This window comes from Peromyscus leucopus, chromosome 23 (genome assembly GCF_004664715.2).
Source record: "Peromyscus leucopus breed LL Stock chromosome 23, UCI_PerLeu_2.1, whole genome shotgun sequence".
Lineage (NCBI taxonomy): Eukaryota > Metazoa > Chordata > Mammalia > Rodentia > Cricetidae > Peromyscus > Peromyscus leucopus.
Window position 1 is genome coordinate 40116171 of NC_051082.1, and position 23636 is coordinate 40139806.

General features: G+C 51.3%; 1 protein-coding gene across 1 annotated transcript in view; it reads right to left on the reverse strand.

Annotated features, from left to right (window-relative positions):
• LOC114705490 (kinesin-like protein KIF19) overlaps positions 1–23636 on the reverse strand; it is a 54912-nt gene that overhangs the window by 18044 nt on the left and 13232 nt on the right. Inside the window, exons 4-13 of the mRNA XM_037198441.1 lie at positions 21667–21754; positions 20449–20585; positions 19530–19655; positions 17492–17686; positions 15510–15662; positions 14862–14984; positions 12765–12915; positions 9081–9255; positions 7768–7942; positions 743–1013 (exon numbers count right to left, since the gene is read on the reverse strand). Coding sequence (XP_037054336.1) covers positions 743–1013; positions 7768–7942; positions 9081–9255; positions 12765–12915; positions 14862–14984; positions 15510–15662; positions 17492–17686; positions 19530–19655; positions 20449–20585; positions 21667–21754 — 1594 coding nt within the window. The remainder of the gene's footprint in view (positions 1–742; positions 1014–7767; positions 7943–9080; positions 9256–12764; positions 12916–14861; positions 14985–15509; positions 15663–17491; positions 17687–19529; positions 19656–20448; positions 20586–21666; positions 21755–23636) is intronic.

Consider the following 23636-nt stretch of genomic DNA (forward strand, 5'->3'; position numbering starts at 1 on the left):
CCCAGGCCAGCCAGGGCTACACGTGAGACTCTATCTCAAAATAAATAAACAAAAAAGCTGGGGCTGGACACTAGGGTAGCTAAGGTAGGAGAATTATGAGTTTGAAGACAGCCCAAATTAAGCAATGTAACCCTGGGGAAGAAGAAACAAGAGATGAAGGAAAAAGGGGGCAGTGGGGAGCGTGGAAGGGATGGAGCGGGTACAGGGAGCCAGCCACAGTAAGCAGGATGGTGGCAGGGTAGTGTCTGTGCTACCCTCTTGGGCACTGTCCTGTGTTTTCAGACAAAGCGTTTGTTTATCTGTGGTGCTGGGAATCAAACTCAGGGCTTTCGGCTGTTTAGGTAAGCATCTACCAATGAGCTATGTTCCCGAGCCCTTCCATCTTGTGTGTGTGTGTGTGTGTGTGTGTGTGTGTGTGTGAATGCCTGCATGTATGTAGAGGTCAGAGGACAACCTCAGGTGTCATTCTTCGGCCACCATTCACCTTTTGTTAAGGACAAGGTCTCCCATTAGCCTGGAACTTTGCCAAGTAGGCTAAGCCAGCCGGCCAGCCAGCTCCAGGGACGCACCTGTCCCCATTCCCATCTGGCCATCAGTGGATTACAAGCATGTGCCACCACACTCCCCACCACACTTGTATCGTAAACACCTTACTGACTGAGCCGTCTCCCCGGCCCTCGTCCTGTGGATTCTCTTTCTAGAACGTGCTATCAGTTGATCTCACACACTGAGCTGGCCTCACCCTTCATCAGCTGCCGCTGCCCCTGGATGACCTGCTCGCACAGCATCCGGTGCTGGTGATAGCGCTGGATCACGAAGTCCTTCTGGCCCAGCAGGTTCCTGCGGCACAGGTTGTCCGCCTGCAGCTCTGTGTTCTCCACCTCCAGCTCGTGCGCCCTGCACAGCAGCTGCAGCACCTCCCGCTGCTCCTCCCTGGTCACCTGCCTGGGCAGCAGCTTCTCCATCTGTGAGGCCTTCTGCTTGGCATGGGCCAGGCGCTGCTCTAGTCCTGCCTGTGGGAGACAGACAGCTCAGGGCCAGCACTGACGCCAGTTAGTCGGCCTCACGAGACACGTGGCCATCAGCCCTACCGATGAGCCACCGTGAGAGCTAATACTGATGAGGTCTGTTTGACGGGACCTAGAACTACCTAGAAGACACATGTGAACGATGATGTGAACCAGGTAGCCTCTGGCCATGCCAACGAGGGATTATGTTGATTAGGGTACTCGAGGTAGAAAACCCACCTTAGACATAGGACACACCATTCCCTGGACTGGGGTCCTGGACTCAACAAGAAGGAGCAAGCGAGCTGAGCACCAGTATCCGTCTCTCTGCTTTCTGACTGTGGATGCCACGTGAGCAGCTGCCTCGCGCTCCTGCCGCCATGCCTTCCCGCCATGATGGGCTGTGCCCTTGAAGTGTGACCTGAGTGTGTAGGAATTCTGTAGTCTCAGAGCCATATAATGCAGGAGATTTGGAGATGGCGAGACGGCTCAGCGGTTAAGAGCACATACTGCTCTTGCAGAGGATGTAAATTCTGTACCCATTACCCATACCGGGTGACTTACAACTACCTGAAACGCTAACTCTAGGGTACCCGATGCCCTCTTCTGGTCTCCTTAGACACCTGCCCTCATGTGCATATACCACCACACACATATAAAAAATAAATATTTTCTAAAGAAAACTATGGGAGCTTGCTAGGCAGGGTGCTGGCAACTGCAGAAAATGTGGCCATTCTAGCAGCACACTGCCCCCCGAGGAACCTTACTAAACTCATTCCATTCCTCAAGCAAAACTTGGGTAGCTTTTTCTCCTCTTCCTCCTCCTCTCCCTTCCCCTTCTTTTTTGCCAAAGTCACATAGCCCAGGCTGGCCTCAAACTCACTATGTAGCTGAGGTTGACCTTGAACTCCTGATTCTCCCACCTCCAGAGTGCCAGGATTACAGGTGTGCACCTAGGAGTCCGGTTTCTGCAGTGCTGGGGTGGAACCTGGGGCTCTGTGCAGACAAGACTGGAGCTCTACCGACTAACTGAGCCACATTCCCAGCCCTTGAGCGAGTCACGGGCGGGGGGCAACTGTTCACTTCATATCTCCTCAGATGCCAGCTTATCTACCCAGCCCATCTGCTCCTTCCTGCAGAAACCACTGTGGGGCTCTTGGGCACCTTCCCTGGCCACTTCTCTTATCTCCGGAACCTCCCCAGCCCTTCTGCATGGGGCCATGTGTGCTGTGGAGTGGCAGAGCCCTCCTCCTGGCAAACTGCCTTTTCAGGACCAGGAAGCAACACCACCCACCTCATGCTGGGACATGCCGCCAGGGTTTCCCATGTCACAAAGCTGATTCTCTTCATCAGCATGCAGGGGGACACAGGGAGAGCTCAGGCCCAGCTTGTCTACTGCAGGCCTGCTGAACTGCTCACCCTGTAGAAAATGAGCTGAGACCCACCGATAGATAGCCTGTAGCCCAGTTCTGCACACCCACCAGGCAAGGCTCCAGCTTTCTGTCCATAGCTGTGGATATACGCTTGTTTCCGTGTGTGTCTGTACACACGAGTGTGTGTGTGTTTGTGTGTGTGCGTGTGTGTGTGTGCGCGTGTGCGTGTGTGCATGTGTGCGTGTGCGTGCGTGCGTGCGTGTGTGCGTGTGTGCATGTGTGCGTGTGCGTGTGTGTGTGCACTAGGTGGAGATGCTGACCACTCCTATAAAACACCTGCCCAGCAACGTGTATCCCTTCATGCTCCGGTGACTCAGCAAAGAAACTACCACACCACTCAGCTGACTCCACATGGCCCCCAGAGAGTCACGTGGGGCTCAGGCTGCCTTGCATGCCCAGAGCCTTGGTCCCCAAGGGACGGGTAGATAACAGCTGTGGAAGATGTGTTCTGCCACCTTCCTTCTGATCTGGGATTGATTTCACTGCCTTCCTCCCAACCCCTTCCCAAGCAGGCTCCCCTCTGTTGTCCTCACTCCATCCACACTCTTCTGAAGCCCTCCTGAGTTGCCCCAACTCCTTAGCTAAAAAACCAGCCCCACATCTGCCCAATCGCACCTGTCCCGGTGACTGTTGCTGTGCTGACAAGTCATACCAGTGTCTCTTCCCCTCAGACCTTAGCTCAGGGCACAGGACTCTTCGTTTTCCTTAAAGCTCCAGGGCCCGGCCTCAAGCTAGACACTTAAAACCTTGCTTTTTGCTTATTTGTTCTTTTATTGATTGACAGCCTCACCACTGCAGGGTCCGGACTGATACTCACCCCTGCAGGGAACTGACTGACACTCACACTGCAGACCCCTGACTGACACTCACCCTGCAGACTCCTGACTGACACTCACACTGCAGACCCCTGACTGACACTCACACTGCAGACCTCCTGACTGACACTCACACTGCAGACTCCTGACTGACACTCACACTGCAGACCCCTGACTGACACTCACACTGCAGACTCCTGACTGACACTCACACTGCAGACTCCTGACTGACACTCACACTGCAGACTCCTGACTGACACTCACACTGCAGGCTCCTGACTGACACTCACCCTGCAGACTCCTGACTGACACTCACACTGCAGACTCCTGACTGACACTCACACTGCAGACTCCTGACTGACACTCACACTGCAGACTCCTGACTGACACTCACACTGCAGACTCCTGACTGACACTCACCACCTGCCACCCCCCCCTGACTGACACTCACACTGCAGCTCCTGACTGACACCCCGCAGACCCCTGACTGACCTCACACTGCAGACCCTGACTGACACTCACACTGCAGACTCCTGCACCCCCCCCTGACACTCACACTGCAGACTCCTGACTGACACTCACACTGCAGACTCCTGACTGACACTCACACTGCAGACCCCTGACTGACACTCACACTGCAGACTCCTGACTGACACTCACACTGCAGGACTCCTGACTGACACTCACACTGCAGACTCCTGACTGACACTCACACTGCAGACTCCTGCACTGCAGACTCCTGACTGACACTCACACTGCAGACTCCTGACTGACACACTGCAGCCCTGACTCACACTGCAGACTCCTGACTGACACTCACACTGCAGACTCCTGACTGACACTCACACTGCAGACTCCTGACTGACACTCACACTGCAGACTCCTGACTGACACTCACACTGCAGGGCTCCTGACTGACACTCACACTGCAGACTCCTGACTGACACACTGCAGACTCCTGACTGACACTCACACTGCAGACTCCTGACTGACACTCACACTGCAGACTCCTGACTGACACTCACACTGCAGACTCCTGACTGACACTCACACTGCAGGGTCCTGACTGACACTCACACTGCAGACTCCTGACTGACACTCACACTGCAGACTCCTGACTGACACTCACACTGCAGACTCCTGACTGACACTCACACTGCAGACTCCTGACTGACACTCACACTGCAGACTCCTGACTGACACTCACACTGCAGACTCCTGACTGACACTCACACTGCAGACTCCTGACTGACACTCACACTGCAGACTCCTGACTGACACTCACACTGCAGACTCCTGACTGACACTCACACTGCAGACTCCTGACTGACACACTGCAGACTCCTGACTGACACTCACACTGCAGACTCCTGACTGACACTCACACTGCAGACTCCTGACTGACACTCACACTGCAGACTCCTGACTGACACTCACACTGCAGACTCCTGACTGACACTCACACTGCAGACTCCTGACTGACACACTGCAGACTCCTGACTGACACTCACACTGCAGACTCCTGACTGACACTCACACTGCAGACTCCTGACTGACACTCACACTGCAGACTCCTGACTGACACTCACACTGCAGACTCCTGACTGACACTCACACTGCAGACTCCTGACTGACACTCACACTGCAGACTCCTGACTGACACTCACACTGCAGACTCCTGACTGACACTCACACTGCAGGGTCCTGACTGACACTCACACTGCAGACTCCTGACTGACACTCACACTGCAGACTCCTGACTGACACTCACACTGCAGACTCCTGACTGACACTCACACTGCAGACTCCTGACTGACACTCACACTGCAGGCTCCTGACTGACACCACTGCAGACTCCTGACTGACACTCACACTGCAGACTCCTGACTGACACTCACACTGCAGACTCCTGACTGACACTCACACTGCAGACTCCTGACTGACACTCACACTGCAGACTCCTGACTGACACTCACACTGCAGACTCCTGACTGACACTCACACTGCAGACTCCTGACTGACACTCACACTGCAGACTCCTGACTGACACTCACACTGCAGACTCCTGACTGACACTCACACTGCAGACTCCTGACTGACACTCACACTGCAGACTCCTGACTGACACTCACACTGCAGACTCCTGACTGACACTCACACTGCAGACTCCTGACTGACACTCACACTGCAGACTCCTGACTGACACTCACACTGCAGACTCCTGACTGACACTCACACTGCAGACTCCTGACTGACACTCACACTGCAGACTCCTGACTGACACTCACACTGCAGACTCCTGACTGACACTCACACTGCAGACTCCTGACTGACACTCACACTGCAGACTCCTGACTGACACTCACACTGCAGACTCCTGACTGACACTCACACTGCAGACTCCTGACTGACACTCACACTGCAGACTCCTGACTGACACTCACACTGCAGACTCCTGACTGACACTCACCTGCAGACTCCTGACTGACACACTGCAACCTGACTGACACTCACACTGCAGACTCCTGACTGACACTCACACTGCAGACTCCTGACTGACACTCACACTCCTGACTGCACTCACACTGCAGACTCCTGACTGACACTCACACTGCAGACTCCTGACTGACACTCACACTGCAGACTCCTGACTGACACTCACACTGCAGACTCCTGACTGACACACTCACACTGCAGACTCCCTGACTGACACTCACACTGCAGACTCCTGACTGACCACTCACCACTGCAGACCCTGACTGACACTCACCTGCACCCCTGACACTCACACTGCAGACTCCTGACTGACACTCACACTGCAGACCCTGACTGACACTCACACTGCAGACTCCTGACTGACACTCACACTGCAGACTCCTGACTGACACTCACACTGCAGACTCCTGACTGACACTCACACTGCAGACTCCTGACTGACACTCACACTGCAGACTCCCTGACTGACACTCACACTGCAGGACTCCTGACTGACACTCACACTGCAGACTCCTGACTGACACTCACACTGCAGACTCCTGACTGACACTCACACTGCAGACTCCTGACTGACTCACCACTGCAGACTCCTGACTGACACTCACACTGCAGACTCCTGACTGACACTCACACTGCAGACTCCTGACTGACACTCACACTGCAGACTCCTGACTGACACTCACACTGCAGACTCCTGACTGACACTCACACTGCAGACCCCTGACTGACACTCACACTGCAGACCCTGACTGACACTCACACTGCAGACTCCTGACTGACACTCACACTGCAGACTCCTGACTGACCACTGCACCCTGACTACACTCACACTGCAGACCCCTGACTGACACTCACACTGCAGACTCCTGACCTCACACCACCCCACTCCTCACACTGCAGACCCCTGACTGACACTCACACTGCAGACTCCTGACTGACACTCACACTGCAGACTCCTGACTGACACTCACACTGCAGACTCCTGACTGACACTCACACTGCAGACTCCTGACTGACACTCACACTGCAGACTCCTGACTGACACTCACACTGCAGACCCTGACTGACACTCAGACTCCTGACTGACACTCACACTGCAGACTCCTGACTGACACTCACACTGCAGAGCTCCTGACTGACACTCACACTGCAGGGTCCTGACTGACACTCTCCACTGCAGATCCTATCACTTGTTGATATCTGAATGTGCCCCTGAGGCTCACGGCCTCCATCTTTCTCATTTTTAAAAGCTGTGGAGAATCTAATCATTCATTTGAAGTGTGGGGGCAGAGCCTACACCACAGCAGGCAGGTGTAGTGACATGAAGGTCACATAACTTTTAAGAGAATTAGACGATGCCTGCTTTTAACAGTCTGACCTCACTGGACACTTTGCCTGCTTTCTGAGGACACACCTGTCAGCATTTAGCTAACAAGGCACCCAGCTCTGGCATCACTGGCCTTCCCTTAAAGCTTCCTCAAGCAAGACATTTGTAATTTTCCTAAACCTAGTGTACTCACTAGTCAGCTATTACACAAACAGCTCATTTTTTAAAAGCTCTTTTTTTTTGAGACAGGTTTCTCTGTGTATTGCTGGCTGTTCTGGAACTTGCTTTGTAGACGAGGTTGACCTCCAACTTGGAGATTCACCTGCCTCTGCCTCCCAAGTGCTGGGATTAAAGGCGTGCACCACCACTGCCTAGTTTTTTTTTTCAAAGACAATGCTCATGCATCAAGGCTGACCAAGGATGACCTTGGTCTTCTGATCCTCCTGCCTCTACTCCCTGAGTGCTAGATTACATGCTTGTTGCTGGGGATGGAACCCTTAGCTTGCTTGCTAAGCAAACCTCTACTAACTGAGCTACGTCCCAGCCCTCGGCAGTGTCTCTGAGTCTGAGACTCGGGTGACTGGGACCACATGGCTAGCTGTGTCTCATGGGATGGCCAGGTGTTCTCAAGGGTCGCCAGGCTCAGACAATCAGCACCATGCCCATGACTGAACATCCCTCTCCCTCACCTTGAGGGCTGCCGTTTTCCGCTGTTCAGCCAAGAGCAGGTTCACCTCCTCTCTGGCCAGAGCCACCTCCGGGGGCTCGGAAGCCTCAGCCTCCTCTCCGTCAGCATCCGCGGGCTCCTCTTCCTTCTCACCATTGTCCGTGTTTGCTTGGTGGTGGGTCTTCTCTCGCTCCCAGCTGCAGCCAGGACACAGTATCAGGGGCCGGTCGCGCCTGAGCTGAGGGTTCTACACCTCGCACCCAGAGCTCTCCAGGCCTGCTAGTCTCCTCACAGGCATGGGAAAACAATGGAGAGCAATTGGGTCTCCCCCATGATCTTATCCACATGTGTATCCACCCCTGACCCACAGAGCCAGCCACGGCTCCCTCTTGTGGAAACACGCCTCTCTGATCCTTGCTGTCCTCAGGGGACAGCTGTGTGACCAGGGACACTAGGACAGTGGCTGGGCTCTGCCAGCAAGGGTAACACATCGAGCCTAAACAGGACCCGTGGAAACAGAGCAGAAAAGGAAGGAAAAATGAGGAAGCCTCGGCAAGCAGATGCCTGGCCAGGGGCAAGACACCGTGACTGAATTGGTTTTTGGTTTTTGTAACTGAACAGAGAGGAGGAAGGTGAGGACGATGATGGCGGTGACCACGACAAAGGGAGGTGACTTACAGTTGTCACTCCAGCACCTGGGAGATGGAAGCAGGAAGGTCACAAGTTCCAGGTCAGCCTGAGTTCTATAGCAAGACCCTATTCCAAACAACGAGGGTGACGGGAAGGAGAGAGGCAGAGGAAGGGGGGAGGGGAGGGGAGGGGAAGATGGGGGGAGTTGTGGGGTGAAGCAAGAGCAGAGAGTGAGAAGAAGCAATGGGTCTGAGTGTGACGGTGCTGTCTGCAATCACCCGGAGGGGGTGGCCATGTGTCCAGGTCTCCGCAGGGCATTGGAGGGACACTCACTGTCCCAGTGTAACGATTACTGGAGTCCCTTTCGCCTCAAGACGCCTGGTGTGGATAGTGGGCATCCCAGCTAGTCTCTGCACAGGGTCACTCTGCCTTCAGATCAGGGGCACATGGGTAAGTGGACCATGGGAGAGAGACTTAATATTTACTGACCCTCTGGGTCGGCTCTGGACCCCAGCCATAAGAGGTCCAAGAGATCCAGAAGTGTCTCCCGCTTGGCCCAGCTTACCAATAGGGTCATAATAGGAGAGGAACAGAGACAGGGCCTGCTTTCTTGGGGACCTGTGGATGGTAGCGACCAGCGGCCCCCTCTGTTTCTTGACTCCCCTCCCTTAGGAGATGTGCTATGCCCAACAGCAGGGCACTCACTCTGCAATGGTTAGTAGGTGGCGAGACATGTCTATGTGCAGCTCAATGTTGGTATTCTCCAGCTCCACCAGGCTGCGCCGCATCTCCATCTGCTCCTTGAAAGCCCCGATAAGCTGTGCCCGGATCTTGTTCATCTGTAGACGACTGTCCTCCTCTGCATCATGGGGGATGGTGACTGCCGGAGAGAGAGCTGGCTGGGCTGAACTCCATGCTCACTCACTAAGATGAGCCATGGCCCATGGACATGTGTGGATGGATGGAGGATGGGTGTGTGTGTGTGAGAGAGGATGTGTAGATGCGTGGGTGGATGAATGGGTAGGTAATTGATGGTGCATAAATTGATAAATGATGGCTTTTGGTGTGGAAAAATGGATGTGTAGATGGATGGATGGATGAGTAGGTAGGTGAGTAGCTGAGTAGATATGTATATGAATGTATGTATGCATGGATGGATGGATGGATGGATAGATAGATGCATAGATTTGTGGGCGAATGGATGCATGGAAGTGTAGATGGATGGATAGATAAGAGGGCAGAGGGATGAATGAATGAGGGATGGGTGGGTAGATGAATGTGTATTTGGGTGGACAGATGGATGGATGGATGGGGAGATAGGTGGGTGGATAAAGGGATGTGTGAGTGGATAGATGAATAGATGGAGGGATATATATGAGGGTGGATGTATATATGGAGAGATGGGTGGGTGGATGGATAGATGGGGAGATGGGTGAGTGGATGAACTTGTATTTGGGTGGACAGATGGATGGGGAGAAGGGTGGGAGATGGGGAGATGGGGAGATGGGTAGGTGGATGGATAGATAGGGAGATGGGTGGGTGGATGGATAGATGGGGAGATGGGTGGGTGGATGGATAGATGGGGAGATGGGTGGGTAGATGAATGGATAGAGAAAAAGCATGTGGATGGGTGGCACATAGATGGATAGGTGGAAGTATGACAGATGGGTATACATCATGGTCTCACTTCTCTTTAAAAACCTTAATTTTTGTCTAATTGATATATTACCCACTCGATACACATTTTACATTCCCTAGCACTTTACTTTTTAGCTGGCCCAGAAGTGAAAGCTATTTCAGTGTACACCTGTTTCCTAAAGTATTTGAGACTTTTCAATATGTTTACTGCTGCTAAGAACTCTATATGGCTGGCAAGATGGCTCAGTGGGTAAGGGTAGTTGCAGCCAAGCCTAACAACATAAGTTCAATCCCCAGGACCCACATGGTAGAAGAAGTGAGCCAATTCCTGCAAGTGTCCTCTGACCTACACACACACACACACACACACACACACACACACACACACACACACTAAAATAAAAACAAAAATAATTTCTGTGAATTGTCTATTAAATGTCTTGCTCCTCTTAATCATTGGGCTGCTTGCTTTTTTTTTTTTTTAATTGATTTTAGAAGTCCTCTGGAAATTACAGCAAAACTTATCTTTATAAACCTCTTGTGTGTGGTATGTGTGCATATGTCTAATGGACTTGACTTTGGTACATATGTCCTTTGGGGGTGAAGGGTTATATGTGTATATGCTGTGTGCATGTTGACATGGGTCTGTGTGTGCATGCATGCAGTCACATGTGCCCATGCCAGACTAGAGGTCAATGTTGGGTGTCTTTTGGAGTCTCTCCCTACCTTATGCTTTGATACAGTGTCTCTCACTTATCCTGTAGCTCCTCAACTGGCTAGACTAGATGGCCATCGAGCTCCAGGAATCCTCCAGACCCTTCCCTTACACAGTGCTGGGGTTAGAGACACCCAGTGCTGCTTGGCTTTTTGTTTTGTTCTGTTTTTCGAGACAGGGTTTCTTTGGGTAGCAGCCCTGGCTGTCCTGGAACTCACCTCGTAGGCTAGGCCGTATTCTAACTCCCAGAGATCCACCTGCTTCTGCGTCCCAAGTGCTGGGATTAAAGGTGTGCGCCACCCCCCAGCCTGCTGCTCCTGGCTTTTCTGTGAGTGCTGAGGATCCTAACAGGTCCTCATGCTGCATGGCAGGGAGTGACTGGGTCACCTCCCAGCTCCACACGGGCGTCCTTAGAATCTGTTTCTGCAAGTTTTACAGGCTTATCTTCCTTTCTTTCCTCCTTTTTTTTTTTTGAGAGAGGGAGAGAGAGAGAGAGAGAGAGAGGGGGAGAGGAGGAGAGGAGAGGAGAGGAGAGAGGAGAGAGGAAGGAGGGAGGGGAGGGGAGGGGGAGGGGGAGAGGGGGAGAGAGATACTTGTCTCCCTGGCTGGCCTCAAGTTCTCTATAACCTGAATTCAGTCCCCAAAGCCAGGTGTGATAGCACCCATTTATAACCCTAGTGCTGAAGCACGGGAAAGGCAAAGATAAGTGGGTCTCTGGGCAACTGGCCAGCCAGCATATCCTAATTTCTAAGTCCCAAGTCTAGAGAGAGACCCTGTCTCAAAAATTAGTATCGGGGCCCGAGAGATGTCTTAACATTTAAGAGCACGGGCTATTCTTCAGAGGACCCAGGTTTGACTCCCAGCACCCATGTGGTGGCTGGCAACTATCTGTAACTACACCCTCTTCTGGCCTCCTTGGGCACTGCATACATGTGGGGCACAGACATATGTGCAGATAGAACACCCATACACATAACATAAATAAAAAGTTTAAAGTCAATTTAAAAATAAAAGCCAGATTCAGAGGGCAGGGCACACTCCTTTATTTCTATCACTCAGGAGGCAGAGGCAGAAGGATTTCTGTGAATTCAAAGCTAGCCTGGTCTACACAGTGAGTTCCAGGACAGCCAAGGCTACATAGAGAGACCTTGTCTCAAAAACTAAAAGCAAAATTAAAAGAAGGCAGTCGCTATGAGGCACTCTGAGGTTCTGCTGGGCCCGCCTGCTGTTCTGAGTCTTGACTCAGTGAGGTCTGACTGCTCTTCTTTCTCTCCTTCTGTCTTTTCTTTCCGAGACTGGTCACAGCCTGAGATGCCTTTTCTGGTGCTCTGGCTTCCTTATTATTTCTTGAAAGGTCCCCTCCCTCATTTGCCAGGCAGCTGAATGTCAGTCACATGGGCTAACCACCCTGCCTAAATCTCAAGCCCCTACCTAAGAATCTATAATAGTTTTCTCCCTAAACTAAAAAAGGTAGAGAGTGAGGAAGATACTTAACACTGACCTTTGACCTCCACATTCAGAAGCATACAGGTGTGCATACACACACACACACACACACCAAAATAGAAAGAAAATGAAATTAAAAACAAACAAACAAACAAACACAAGCCAGATACAGTGGTGCATGCCTTTAATCCCAGCACTTGGGATATGGAAGCAGGCAGATCACTGTGAGTTCAAGGCCAGCCTGGTCTACAGAGTAAGTTCTAGGACAGCCAGAGCTACACAATAAGACCCTGTCTCAAAAACAAAACAAAACAAAACAAAACAAAAACCCATAAAATAGTCTAGTCCTCATATCTTGTAGGCTAGAAACTAGAACCAGCCTGAGGCTCCCAGGGAAGCAAGAACAATAGCCCTTGACAGGATCAGTTGGTCACTGTGAGTGTAAATAATCAGAATGGCCACGGCCTGGCACTTGGGCCAGGAGAAGCAATGGGCCCATGAAACCTGGATGTTGGGCACAGAGCATCAGCAGGGAGAGGGTACTGAGCCATCAGGGCTCGCTGGAGACACAGGCCTGCACTTGGCACTACCTTGTATATCCAGGACGTTGGGGTCACTTTTCTTCTCTTTATCCTGCTTCTCAATCTTTGACTTGAGGTGCTCAATTTCCCTGCGCAGGTCAGAGATGACGTCAGTGTACTGTGCAATGCGGTAGGAGACGTTCAGCAGATTGCGCTTGACCTGATGGTGAGGACAAGTGCCTAAAGTCAGGCATGGTGAGAAGTGTCCTGAAGGGCAGGCTTGAGAGATGACATGGTGGGTGTGGTGATTGGCTTTGTCAACTGGACACAACTTGCAATCACCCTGGGAAGAGAGACTCAAGGAGGAATTATCTACATTGGGCTGGGTTATGTGCATGTCTGAGGGGGATTATCTTAAAAGTGAATTGATGATACCCACATGGGCAGCACCATTCCCTACGTATGTGGGGAGGGGGATAGTCCTGAACTACATGAGAATGGAGCAGAGCATAAGCAAGCAAGCATTAGCTCCTCTCTTTGTCTTGATTCTCCCCCGTGGTGAATTGGAGTTAAGAGTCATTTCTCATTTTGGGATTGCTTGTGTCTGGGTATCTTACCACCTGCAGCAGGAATGGAATGAGAACACAGGGATGGGGGGACCCAACGTCATGGCTACATCATGCTGTCTATGAATGTGTTGGGCCCCGTGCTGGGATGTGTGTGGCCCGTGGCCGGGCAGGTTGGACACATGTCAGTGCTGTTCATCCTCAGAAGAGGAAAGGGTCTCTTGACGACCGGCCACAGCACAGAGGAGCGTTGAGAACCCTGGGCTCAGTGCATTCAGTCAGACACAGAAGAAGACTCCTACGTGACTGGTTTCCATGCAGCCTCCTGAGCAGTCAGATTCTGGAAAAGCAGAGTGGGAGAGCCGGGGCCTGGGGAGGGGCTGGGAGTCTTGAATGGAGCACATTTAATGGAGACTGAGCTGAGGTTTGGTGAGGTGTGTAAGTTCTAAAGGGAGACAATAGTTCTGGTAGCACCACAGGGTGACTACACCAAGGCTACCATGCCGCGGACTCACAGTGATTAAAGCTGAGATTTGGGTGGCCATAGGGTTGATTCAGTTGGTAAAGCTGATGGCCACCAAGGCTGTCAGCCCAGAACCTACATGGTGGAAGAAGAGCTGACTCCCACAAGTTGTCCTCTGACAGCCATACGCTTGCCAGGACAAACATATATACGCACACCAAATAAACATGGGATAAAGAAATTACTAAATGAAGCCTGGCGGCCGCGGTGCACACCTTTAATCCCAACACTTGGGAGGCAGAGGCAGTCTGAGTTCGAGGGCAACCTGGTCTATAGAACAAGTTCCAGGACAGCCAGGGTTACAGAGAAAAACCCTGTCTCAAAAAACTGAAATGAAAATATTTGTTCCATGTATATTTTGCCATAATAAAAAATTTCAAATAATCCATCAGGATTTTTTTTTTTTTTTTTTTTTTTTTTTTTTAGAAATCTCCCCACCAGTAACTATTGCTACCACAGATTGCGTGTGTGTGTGAGTGTTGGGGGGATCCATGTTCATGTGGGTGTACATGTATGTGCTCATGTGTGTACAGGTCAGAAATCAACTTCAGGTGTCCTTCTTCAGGCTCCATCCGCCTTGTTTTTAAATTTTAATTAGTTAATTAATTTTGAGTTTCACCGTGTATCCCTGGCTGGCCTGAGTCTTCCTAATGTAGATCAGGCTGGCCTTGAACTCACAGTGATACACTTGCCTCCCAAATGCTGACTTTAAAGGCCTGCAGTATGATGCCCAGCTCACCTTATTCTTTTGAGGTGATGGCCTGGAGCTTGACAAAGAGGCTAGGCCAGCCACAGAGATCTGTCTGTGTCCTTTCTAGCACAAGAATCATAGATGCATGTTGCCACATCTGGCTTTTTTGGGGGAAGGGCAGTTTTGAGACAGGGGTTCTCTGTGTAGTTTTGGTGCCTGTCCTGGATCTTGCTCTGTAGCCCAGGCTGGCCTCAAACTCACAGAGATCCACCTGGCTCTGCCTCCCGAGTGCTGGGATTAAAGGCGTGCACCACCACTGCCTGGCTCTGGCTTTTTTTAAATGTGGGTCTAGGTACTGAAGTCAGCCATCCTTCCCACTCACTTACCCTTGTCTTGATATTCTTTGCCCTATAGGCATAGAGCAGTGTGGTTCTTGACTCCTCAAAACTTGTGCTGGCTGGGCTGATGTGAGCAATCATCACTGTGCGGCTGTTGCCTCCCAGGGCATCCTGCTCAGTGAGAACCACAGAATTGGGTTGATGGGAGCCATGGGATCCCCGCCTCACCAGTGGCCCCAGCCCTCCCCTAGGACCATCAGAGGTCTGGAAAAAGGCAGCTGGTGCTGGGACCAGAGTGAGGCTAGTGCCCGAGGAGGAGATTCACGAGGTAAGTGGTGCCTACTCCAGGCACCCTCATCCCACTGCTGCTTTGATGAGAGCAGGTTAGACCAAGAGGGCAGAATGTGGGGACATTTATTTACTGCTTGCTTATTTATTTTACTAGGCAGCATCAAGCTCAATATAAAGAAAAGTTTTCACAGGTTACAGCTACCCATGATGGGATTGGTGCCTTGGGAAGCAGTGAGCTCCCTATTACTAGGGGCATGTGAGCGAGAATAGACCACACTCAGGAGGGTGATGGGAGGTCAGGCAGTGGCCACATACTCAGACTTGTACAGAGTGACGTCTTCAGGGCTGGCAGTTGATTCCTGGAAGGCACTGTCCGCTGTGGTGGCCCTTCCCACCCCCACCTACCTTCAGCAGGCGCGTGAGCTTGCTGTCGCGGAAGTTCACGTACTGAGCGCGGCTGCCGCCCTTCTCGCTGAGTGCATTGATGCAGTTGCCCAGGGCCAGCAGGGAGCGGTTGATGTGTGCGCCCTCCTTCATTCTCTTGCCTCGGTTCTGAGTCTGAGCAGAGAGGCCAGGCTGAACATGGACTGAGTCCCTTCCTACTGGCATCTTCCCTTCCCCATTCCCAGGGAGGGGAGCCAAGTCCAGGGGGATGGGGAAGGGCCCTGCCTGCTCTGGTACTGAGGGTCATAAGTCCGAAGGACTGGAGACCCCTTGACAGAACATCACTAGTAGAGTATTAAGCATCTATTCTCAGGAGCTATAGAGCTGATTGACATAGGAAAGATAACTGAAATCAACAGACGGAGCCTAGACAACACTGCTTATAACAAAATGCAAGTGAGTGGGGTTTGCCTAGGAAGTACCCCACCTCCAATCCTTACCCTATAACCCACAGGTCCCCTGCTGACTCTCTTAGAGTCCACGGCCCCAGCACCTGATCTTTCCAACACAGCCCTACTCATTTCCTCTAAAGCACAGACTCTAAAGCACACACACACACATGATCAGGGCTGTTTCATCTGCTGCCCCATAGGACGCAAGCTCTGGGAAGTCACACCTGTCCCTGTGGGCCATGCGTCTGGACACCTGCAGGCAGCCGGCCATCGTGAGTGTTCAATGGCATGAGCTAAATGAGGGGCTGAAGATGTGTGCAGAAGCCAGCAAACACAGCTGAGCCCAGCAGCCACAGGGTGACTCACAACCACCTGTCACTCTAGCTCCAGAGAATCACACACCCTCTTCTGGCCTTCACAGTACTCATATACAAGTGGTGCATAGACATACAGACTGGATTGAATGTTGTCGGCCTTGAACTCACTATGCAGTGGAGGATGGCCTTAAACTTCTGATTCTCCTGCGTCCACCTCTGGATTACATACCTACTTACTGCCATGTGCTGGGGTTATCTACATGCATGACCAGACATATTTTACACAGTGCTGAAGATGGAACCTGGGGCTTCATGCGTACTAGGCAAGCACTCCACCAACTGAGGTACATCCCAGCCCCTTCTTTCTGTTTTCAGACAGAGTCTTGCTCTATCATCCAGGCTAGCCTGAAACTCATGGTCCCCTCCCTCAGCCTCTCAAGCGCTGGGACGACAGGCATGCACCACTGTGGCCGCCTCCAAGTCTGTATGGTGAAGCAGGGACAGTGCCACGCTTGAACTTGGCCAGGGAGGGTTATGGCTACGGGGATTACAAGCATCAATGCCTGGTGTGTGTACTGGAGGGTCAGGGAAATGCCGCCTGCTGGTAACACTGGGCCTGCAAAGGCCTAAATCAACTCCTAGCCCAGCCCTGAGCTGGGTCCCTGGCCTGAAGGAATGCCTGGGCCACAGGGTAGCATCCAGGAAGCACAGGGGCAAAACCAAGGGATCCACAAGCTGGAAAGGGGCTGTGGCAACACAGCCTTTTCTTCCATGGTCCCTGTGCACCTACCTATCTGCCCATAGTGCAGAACTCCAAATGCTTTTCCTTGCACTCTAATCCAACTCCTCAGGACATGTCTGGGCTCAACATGGCTAAGATTCCTGCCACAGGCTCTGTAGGCTGTGAAAGCACAGGCCTCCCTGGATACTGCTGATTACATGTGTCACCCCAACATGTGGAGCTTCCCAGGCCCAAGATGAGCCCACGCAGCAAATGGGACACCTTCAGTAGGTGCAGGATGAGCTGCCTGCCACAGGGGAAACCCTCTAGAAGCATTGGCTCCTTCCTTACTAAATGCTTGCAGGATTCATTACCTAAGACTCAGCCACCTCTTCTGGGCCCAACACTGTTCTGGGTACCAAAGCCCATCTAAACAAGGACAGGTAAGGTCAGACCGAAAGTTGAAAGACAGTCATGACATCTGAAAGTGGGTGCACCTCAGAGGGGCAGTACCTGGGCTGCACGCTCTGCGCCTGCCAGGTCCACCATGAAGAGCCTCCCGAGGCGCACTTCCTCTGCCAGGTCGCCACCTCGGCTTTTCTGGTGCACAGTGACCTGCAGTACAGCATGGGAGCGGGATGAAGTCTTGTTGGTAGCTGTGGGCTCTTGGGTACGCTGCCGGTTGCCTTTGGTTAGTAGCTGCATGATCTGAGGGCAGAGGGAGAAAAAGGCAAGTCATAGACCTGAGTGGCCACATAGTCACTCTAGAAAGACCCAAGAAAAAGGGAAAGGGTGGCTCTGGGGCTGGGACTCTTATAGCAGCAATTTCTGGTTTGTAGCATGAAGTGATTAGTTAGCTAAATCAACTAGTAGAATTGAAGATTCTTGATGTGCACCCAATCTGCCCTTTCTCTACCAGTACAGACATCACTAATGGATTACCTATCTGTTTTTTTCCTTTTTTTTTTTTTTAAGACAAAAGTCTTACTGTGGTGGCTAGTCTTATGTCAACTTGACATAAGCTAGCACTATCTGAAAATATCTAAGAAAATGCTTCCATAAAATAAGCTGGGCGGTGGTGGCGCACGCCTTTAATCCCAGCACTCGGGAGGCAGAGCCAGGTGGATCTTTGCTAGTTTGAGGCCAGCTTGGTCTACATAGCAAGATCCAGGACAGGCACCAAAACTGCACAGAGAAACCCTGTCTTGAAAAACCAAGGGGGGAAAAAAAGCAGGCTGAGCATGCCATGAAGAGCAAGCCAACAAGCAGAACCCTTCCCTAGAATCTGCATCAGGTTCCTGCCCTGTTAAGAGTTCCAGTCCTGACTTCCTTCAATGATAAACAGTGATATGGAACCATAGGTCAAATAAACCCTTACCTTTCCAACTTGTCTTTTGGTCATGGTGTTTCATCACAGCAATAGAAACCCCAACTAAGACATATCATCTAGGTTAACACAAACTCACTATGTAACTAGGGATGACCTTGAATTTCTAATTCTCCTGCCTCCAACTTCTGAATGCTGGGATTGCAAATGTGTGCCTCCATGCCCAGTTGATACAGTACTGGGGATGGAACCCACACATTCATGCATGCTAGGCAAGCACTACACCAACTGAGCCACATCCCTGCCCAACTCACCCCTTCTCCACAGAGCCTAGAGCAGCCCTGACCTTTTCAAGTCCCAACTCCAGGCAGCTGCAGAGCTGTTGGGGTTGGCAATGGGAGGGAACCCCTCTACCACACAAACAGCTACAGACCTGGAACAGCCACCCTCTGCTGAGCCCCTGCTGTGTAGGGACCAGGGCTAGGACTGCAGTGTATGGAGCAAGAGCAGGGGAAGCTGAGATGCTCACTGTCATTCAGACCACGGTAGTTCATATCTGTCATCCTAACATTTGAGAGGCTGAGGCAGGAGGATTGCTGTAAGTGCAAGCCCAGCCTGGGCTACATAGTGAATCCCAGGCTATAGGCTACAGTGTGAAATCTTGTCTCAAAAACAAAATCCAGGGTTAAAGAGATGGCCCTGTTAGTAAAGGGATTGCTGTACAAACTGAGGTAGAGGCAGGCGGGTCTCTGTGAGTTCAAGGCCAGCCTGGTCTACGGAGTGAGATCCAGGAAAGGCAAAGGCACAAAGCTACATGGAGAAACCCTGTCTCGAAAAACCAAAAAAAAAAAAAAAAAAAAAAAAAGAGGGCAGAGGCAGGTGGGCCAGCCTGGTCTAATAGCAAGTTCCAGGCCAGCCAGAACTACATAGAAAGACCCTGTCTTTAAAAAAAAAGAAACAAAGACAGGGAGAAGGGAAGCGGGGGAGGGGGGAATAGGAGGGGAGGGAGGGAGAAAAGGGGAGCTGGTGCAGGAAAACTTGCTGACAGGATCCATAGGTGATGTCTGCCTGGAGCACCAGCAAGGAGGCATAACTGATTGCAGAGATCTGAAATCTCAGATCAAGTCCAGATGCTTGGAAACAGCTCAGCTTGGACCAGCCTGCTGGTCACTGCTCAGCAAACTTGAACAAGGAGAACTTTATGGGCTGGGCTGTGACCCTCACCTCTTGAGCATTTGAGGTGGATACTTCTGTGATGCCTGCAATTTGGATGCTGCCTCTAGAATCTTCTCTCAGCTCCAGAAACCCAGAAGATGGATTCAGGAGGTCACGGATGACTTCGTTATAAATCTGGAGCAGAACAGAAAGGTTGGAACAAAGCAGCAAAGAATCATAAAGACAGGTTGGAGAAATGGCTCAGGGCTTGAGAGCACAGGCTGCTCTTGCAGAGGACTAGTGTTCAAGTCCCAGAACGCACATAGTAGATTTCAACCATCTGTCACTCTGGTTCCAGAGAATCTGACATCCCTTTTTGCCTCTGTGGCTACCAGGAAAGCAAGTGGTATATAGACACACATACAGGGCAAAACACACCCATGAACATAAAATAAATTTTAAAAAGATTTTTTTTTTTTTTTTTTTTTTTTTTTTGAGACAGGGTTTCTCTATATAGTCCTAGCTGTCCTGGAACTCACTCTGTGGATCAGACGGGCCTCAAACTCAGAGATCCTCCTGTCTCTGCCTCCTCAGTGCTGACATTAAAGGCATGCATCACTATGTCTAGCTTAAATTATTTTTTAATTATTTTATTAGTTTGGGTGTTTTGCCAGCATCTACATCTGAGCAACACTTGCGTGCAATGCCCTGAGAGGGCAGAAGAGGATGTTGGATCACCTAGAACTGGAGTTACAGACAGTTGCGAGCTGCCATGTGGGTGCTGGGAACTGAACCCAAGTCCTCTGGAAAAGCAGCCGATGCTCCTACCTGCTGAGCCATCTCTCCAGCCCCCTAAAATATTTTTAAAAGAACTGATTGGAAGCCTGAGCTGCTGGAGAGCTCACACCCTGAGGATGAATTCTACACAGGTAGTCAGTATTGAACCCATTCTGCAGTTGATCCAACTGAGGCAGGAGAGCTGGCTCACCTCCAGGTAAGACATAGACACACTATATTCCATGTTGTCCTGGGTCTCCTCGATGGCCTGGAAGAGGTCAGTGAGGGTCTGCAAGTAGATGCCAGGCTCCGCGTCCATGCCCAGCATGGTGTGGGTCTTCCCAGCACCTGCAGGAGGGCAGGGCTCAAATGTGCTGTGCAGTGAGAAGCCTGATACCCTGCATGGTTTCAGGGGGTGTTCTCTAGAAGGGGACATCACTGGTCCCTCCCCAACTCCTCCAAGAAGGACAGCATGGTGTTGTCCTTCCCCTTAAACCTGGCACATCACTGATGGATGAATGAATGAAGTAGCCAGGTTCCCACCTACACAGACAGGGTTCTAGTCCTCACCCTGGAGAAGAGAACTGGCTTCATTCTGTAGATCCTGGACCAGCCAAGCACTTATTACTATATTTTTGCTATAGCTTGGCCCTTTCTTTTTCCTCTCCTTTTCTAATTCATTTGAAACAAGGTCTCATTATATAGCCAGGATGGCCTAGAACTTGTGAGCTTCCTGCCTTATGCAGGTCTATGCTACCTGTTTGCAAACACTGATTGAGCGTTATTCATAACCTCAGAGAAGAAATTCATGGTCCTCCTGAGCAGAAAAACACAGGCTGGGGTTGAAGGTAGCATTAGTTTTGGGAAAGTTCCACCCCAATGGCTATGTGCTCTGGGACAACTATCTCATTTCCTGACTCCTTTCTGTGAGGAGGGAACATTCTCACCTCTCAGAGGTGTGGATGGCAAAGTCCCTGGTGCCTGTAATGAGGCTCAGTGCTGGAGTACTAGCCTAGGATGCATGAGGCCCTGGGTTCAATCCAAATATGTGTGTGTGTGTGTGTGTGTGTGTGTGTGTGTGTGTGTATGTATATGTGTGTATGCATATATATATATATGTGTGTGTGTGTGTATGTATATATGTATATGGGAGGGCTGGGGATGTGACTCAGTTGGTAGAGTACTTACCTAGAATACATATAACCCTGGATTCCATCTCCGGTATGGCATAAACCAGGCATGGTGACACACTTATAATCCCAGAATTGGGAGATAGAGGCAGGAAGATTGGGAGTTCAAGATCATCCTTGGCTACATAGTGAGTTTAAGGTCAGCCTGGTCTACCTGAGACTTTAATCTCTAGAAAGGGGTAGGGACCTCTGGGGGCACCATGCCCATACCCTCCTGGAAACAATGCCAAAACCAGTACCTGAGGGGCCATAGGCAAAAACTGTCGCATTGTATCCAGAGATGACGCCCTCCACTAAATGCTGGATGGTGGCATGATAAACAGCTTCCTGTGGACAGACAGGAGGACAGAGTCAGGGGACAGCTCAGCCTGAGTCAGGGGACCTATTGCTTAGAAAAGTCAGGGGCCAGCACTTGGGAGGCAGAAGCAGGCAGATTTCTGTGAGTATGAGGCCAGCCTGGTCTACATAGTGAGTTCTAGAACAGCCAGAGCTATAGAGAGACCCTTTCTTGAAAAAACAAAACAAAACAAAACAAAACAAACAAACAAAACAAAAAAGACAGGGCCCAGCATTAAGGAGGCAGAGGCAGGCAGATCTCTGTGAGTTCAAGACCAGCCTGGTCTATAGAGTGAGTTCCGGTTCAGCCAGGGCTACAGAGTCAGAGTACATCTCACAATGAAACAAACAAGAATTTGGGAATTTCCCCCCTAGGATGCCTGACACATGCTAGGAATTAGTCACTCCTGAGGCTTCTGCCAAGAATGAGAGACTGGAGTTAGGGCTTAGAACTCTGCAATTATCATCAGGATCCCTCTTTGTGGGATGAAAGTGGGCAGGGAGTGGAGCCATGTGTAACAAAGGCAGCGATGGCCAGGAGGGGATATGCAGGTAATGAGCTCCCTGTCCACAGGAGAGTTCAAGGAGAGACACCTGGAGCTGGTGAGTGAAGCCCAGGTTGATTGGGTTGATCACCAGCAGCCCTTCCTGCCGCACCTCCCTCTGGTGCAGCCCTGGCTGCTCATGGTTTCCCCAAGCTGGGCTGAAAGCCCCCAGACCTAACCTGCCTATCTGTGGCTTCAGACAGGCACAGGTTAGGTCTGAGTCTGCGCTCTGCTGTGTGTGATGTGACCTCGGACAAATGCTTCACGTGTAGAACAAGGAAGTGTGTGTGTGTGTGTGTGTGTGTGTGTGTGTGTGTGTGTGTGTGTGTGAGAGAGAGAGAGAGAGAGAGAGAGAAAGAGAGAGAGAGAGAGAGAGAAGACAGACAGACAGACAGACAGACAAATAGGGTCCCATGTAGTCCAGGCTAGCCACAGCTTTCTATGTAGCTGAGGATGACCTTGAACTCCTTATCCTCCTGCCTCCACCTCCTGATGGCTGGGGTCACAGGTGTGTGTCTCCTCAGCCAGCTAGGAGGAGGAGATATTTCTGAACATTTTGTAAGGCTTGCCAGAGACATTGGGGCCTTGAGTGTGGCACTCAGCATGAAGTAGCTTGCTGATGACTGTCAGTGACCAGGTCCCTCTGTGGCATGCCATCATGACCTTGAACATGACCTCTACGCAGAGGGAGCCACTCTGCTTTACAATGATGGCTTAGTCCTGAACTGAGGGTGACAGTGGTACTGTCAGAGGTGGCCAGCTAGACCTGGTGGCTCAGGCCTTTCATCCCAGCACTCAGGAGGCAGAGGCAGGCAGATCTCTGTGAGCTCAAGACCAGCTGGGTCTACATAGCAAGTTCCAGGACAGCTAAGAATACTTAGTAAGATTTGTCTACCAAAAAAAAAAAAAAAGTGACCAGAATCCCCAGCAGACCCTTCTTCTGTGTTATGCGTCCTTACTGAGATGCTGTCCCCATCCCTATGTCCCTACAGCAGACATAGGAAGCAGCCTGGCACGGGTGTGGCTAGCTGAGAATGGCCCCAGACACTTGGCTCCTTAACTGAGGTGCTGAATCTGTTCCCTATCCTGGTATCCACTGAGGTCATACATACTAACACGGGTGGCCTTGAGGTTTGACCAGCCAGCATACACACATGTGCCTTCTGTTTGCCAGGCTTTGGAAGCCCAGGGCGCTCCCATTGGCCCCGCTGAAGCTGAGGTCACCATGCTGAATGAAGCCACTGTCCTAGAGGGAGATGGCCCTTCTAAGAAGCCTGTCCCCAGGCATGTGAACTGTCTCCTAGCTACCGGCTGCTGCAGGACATGCC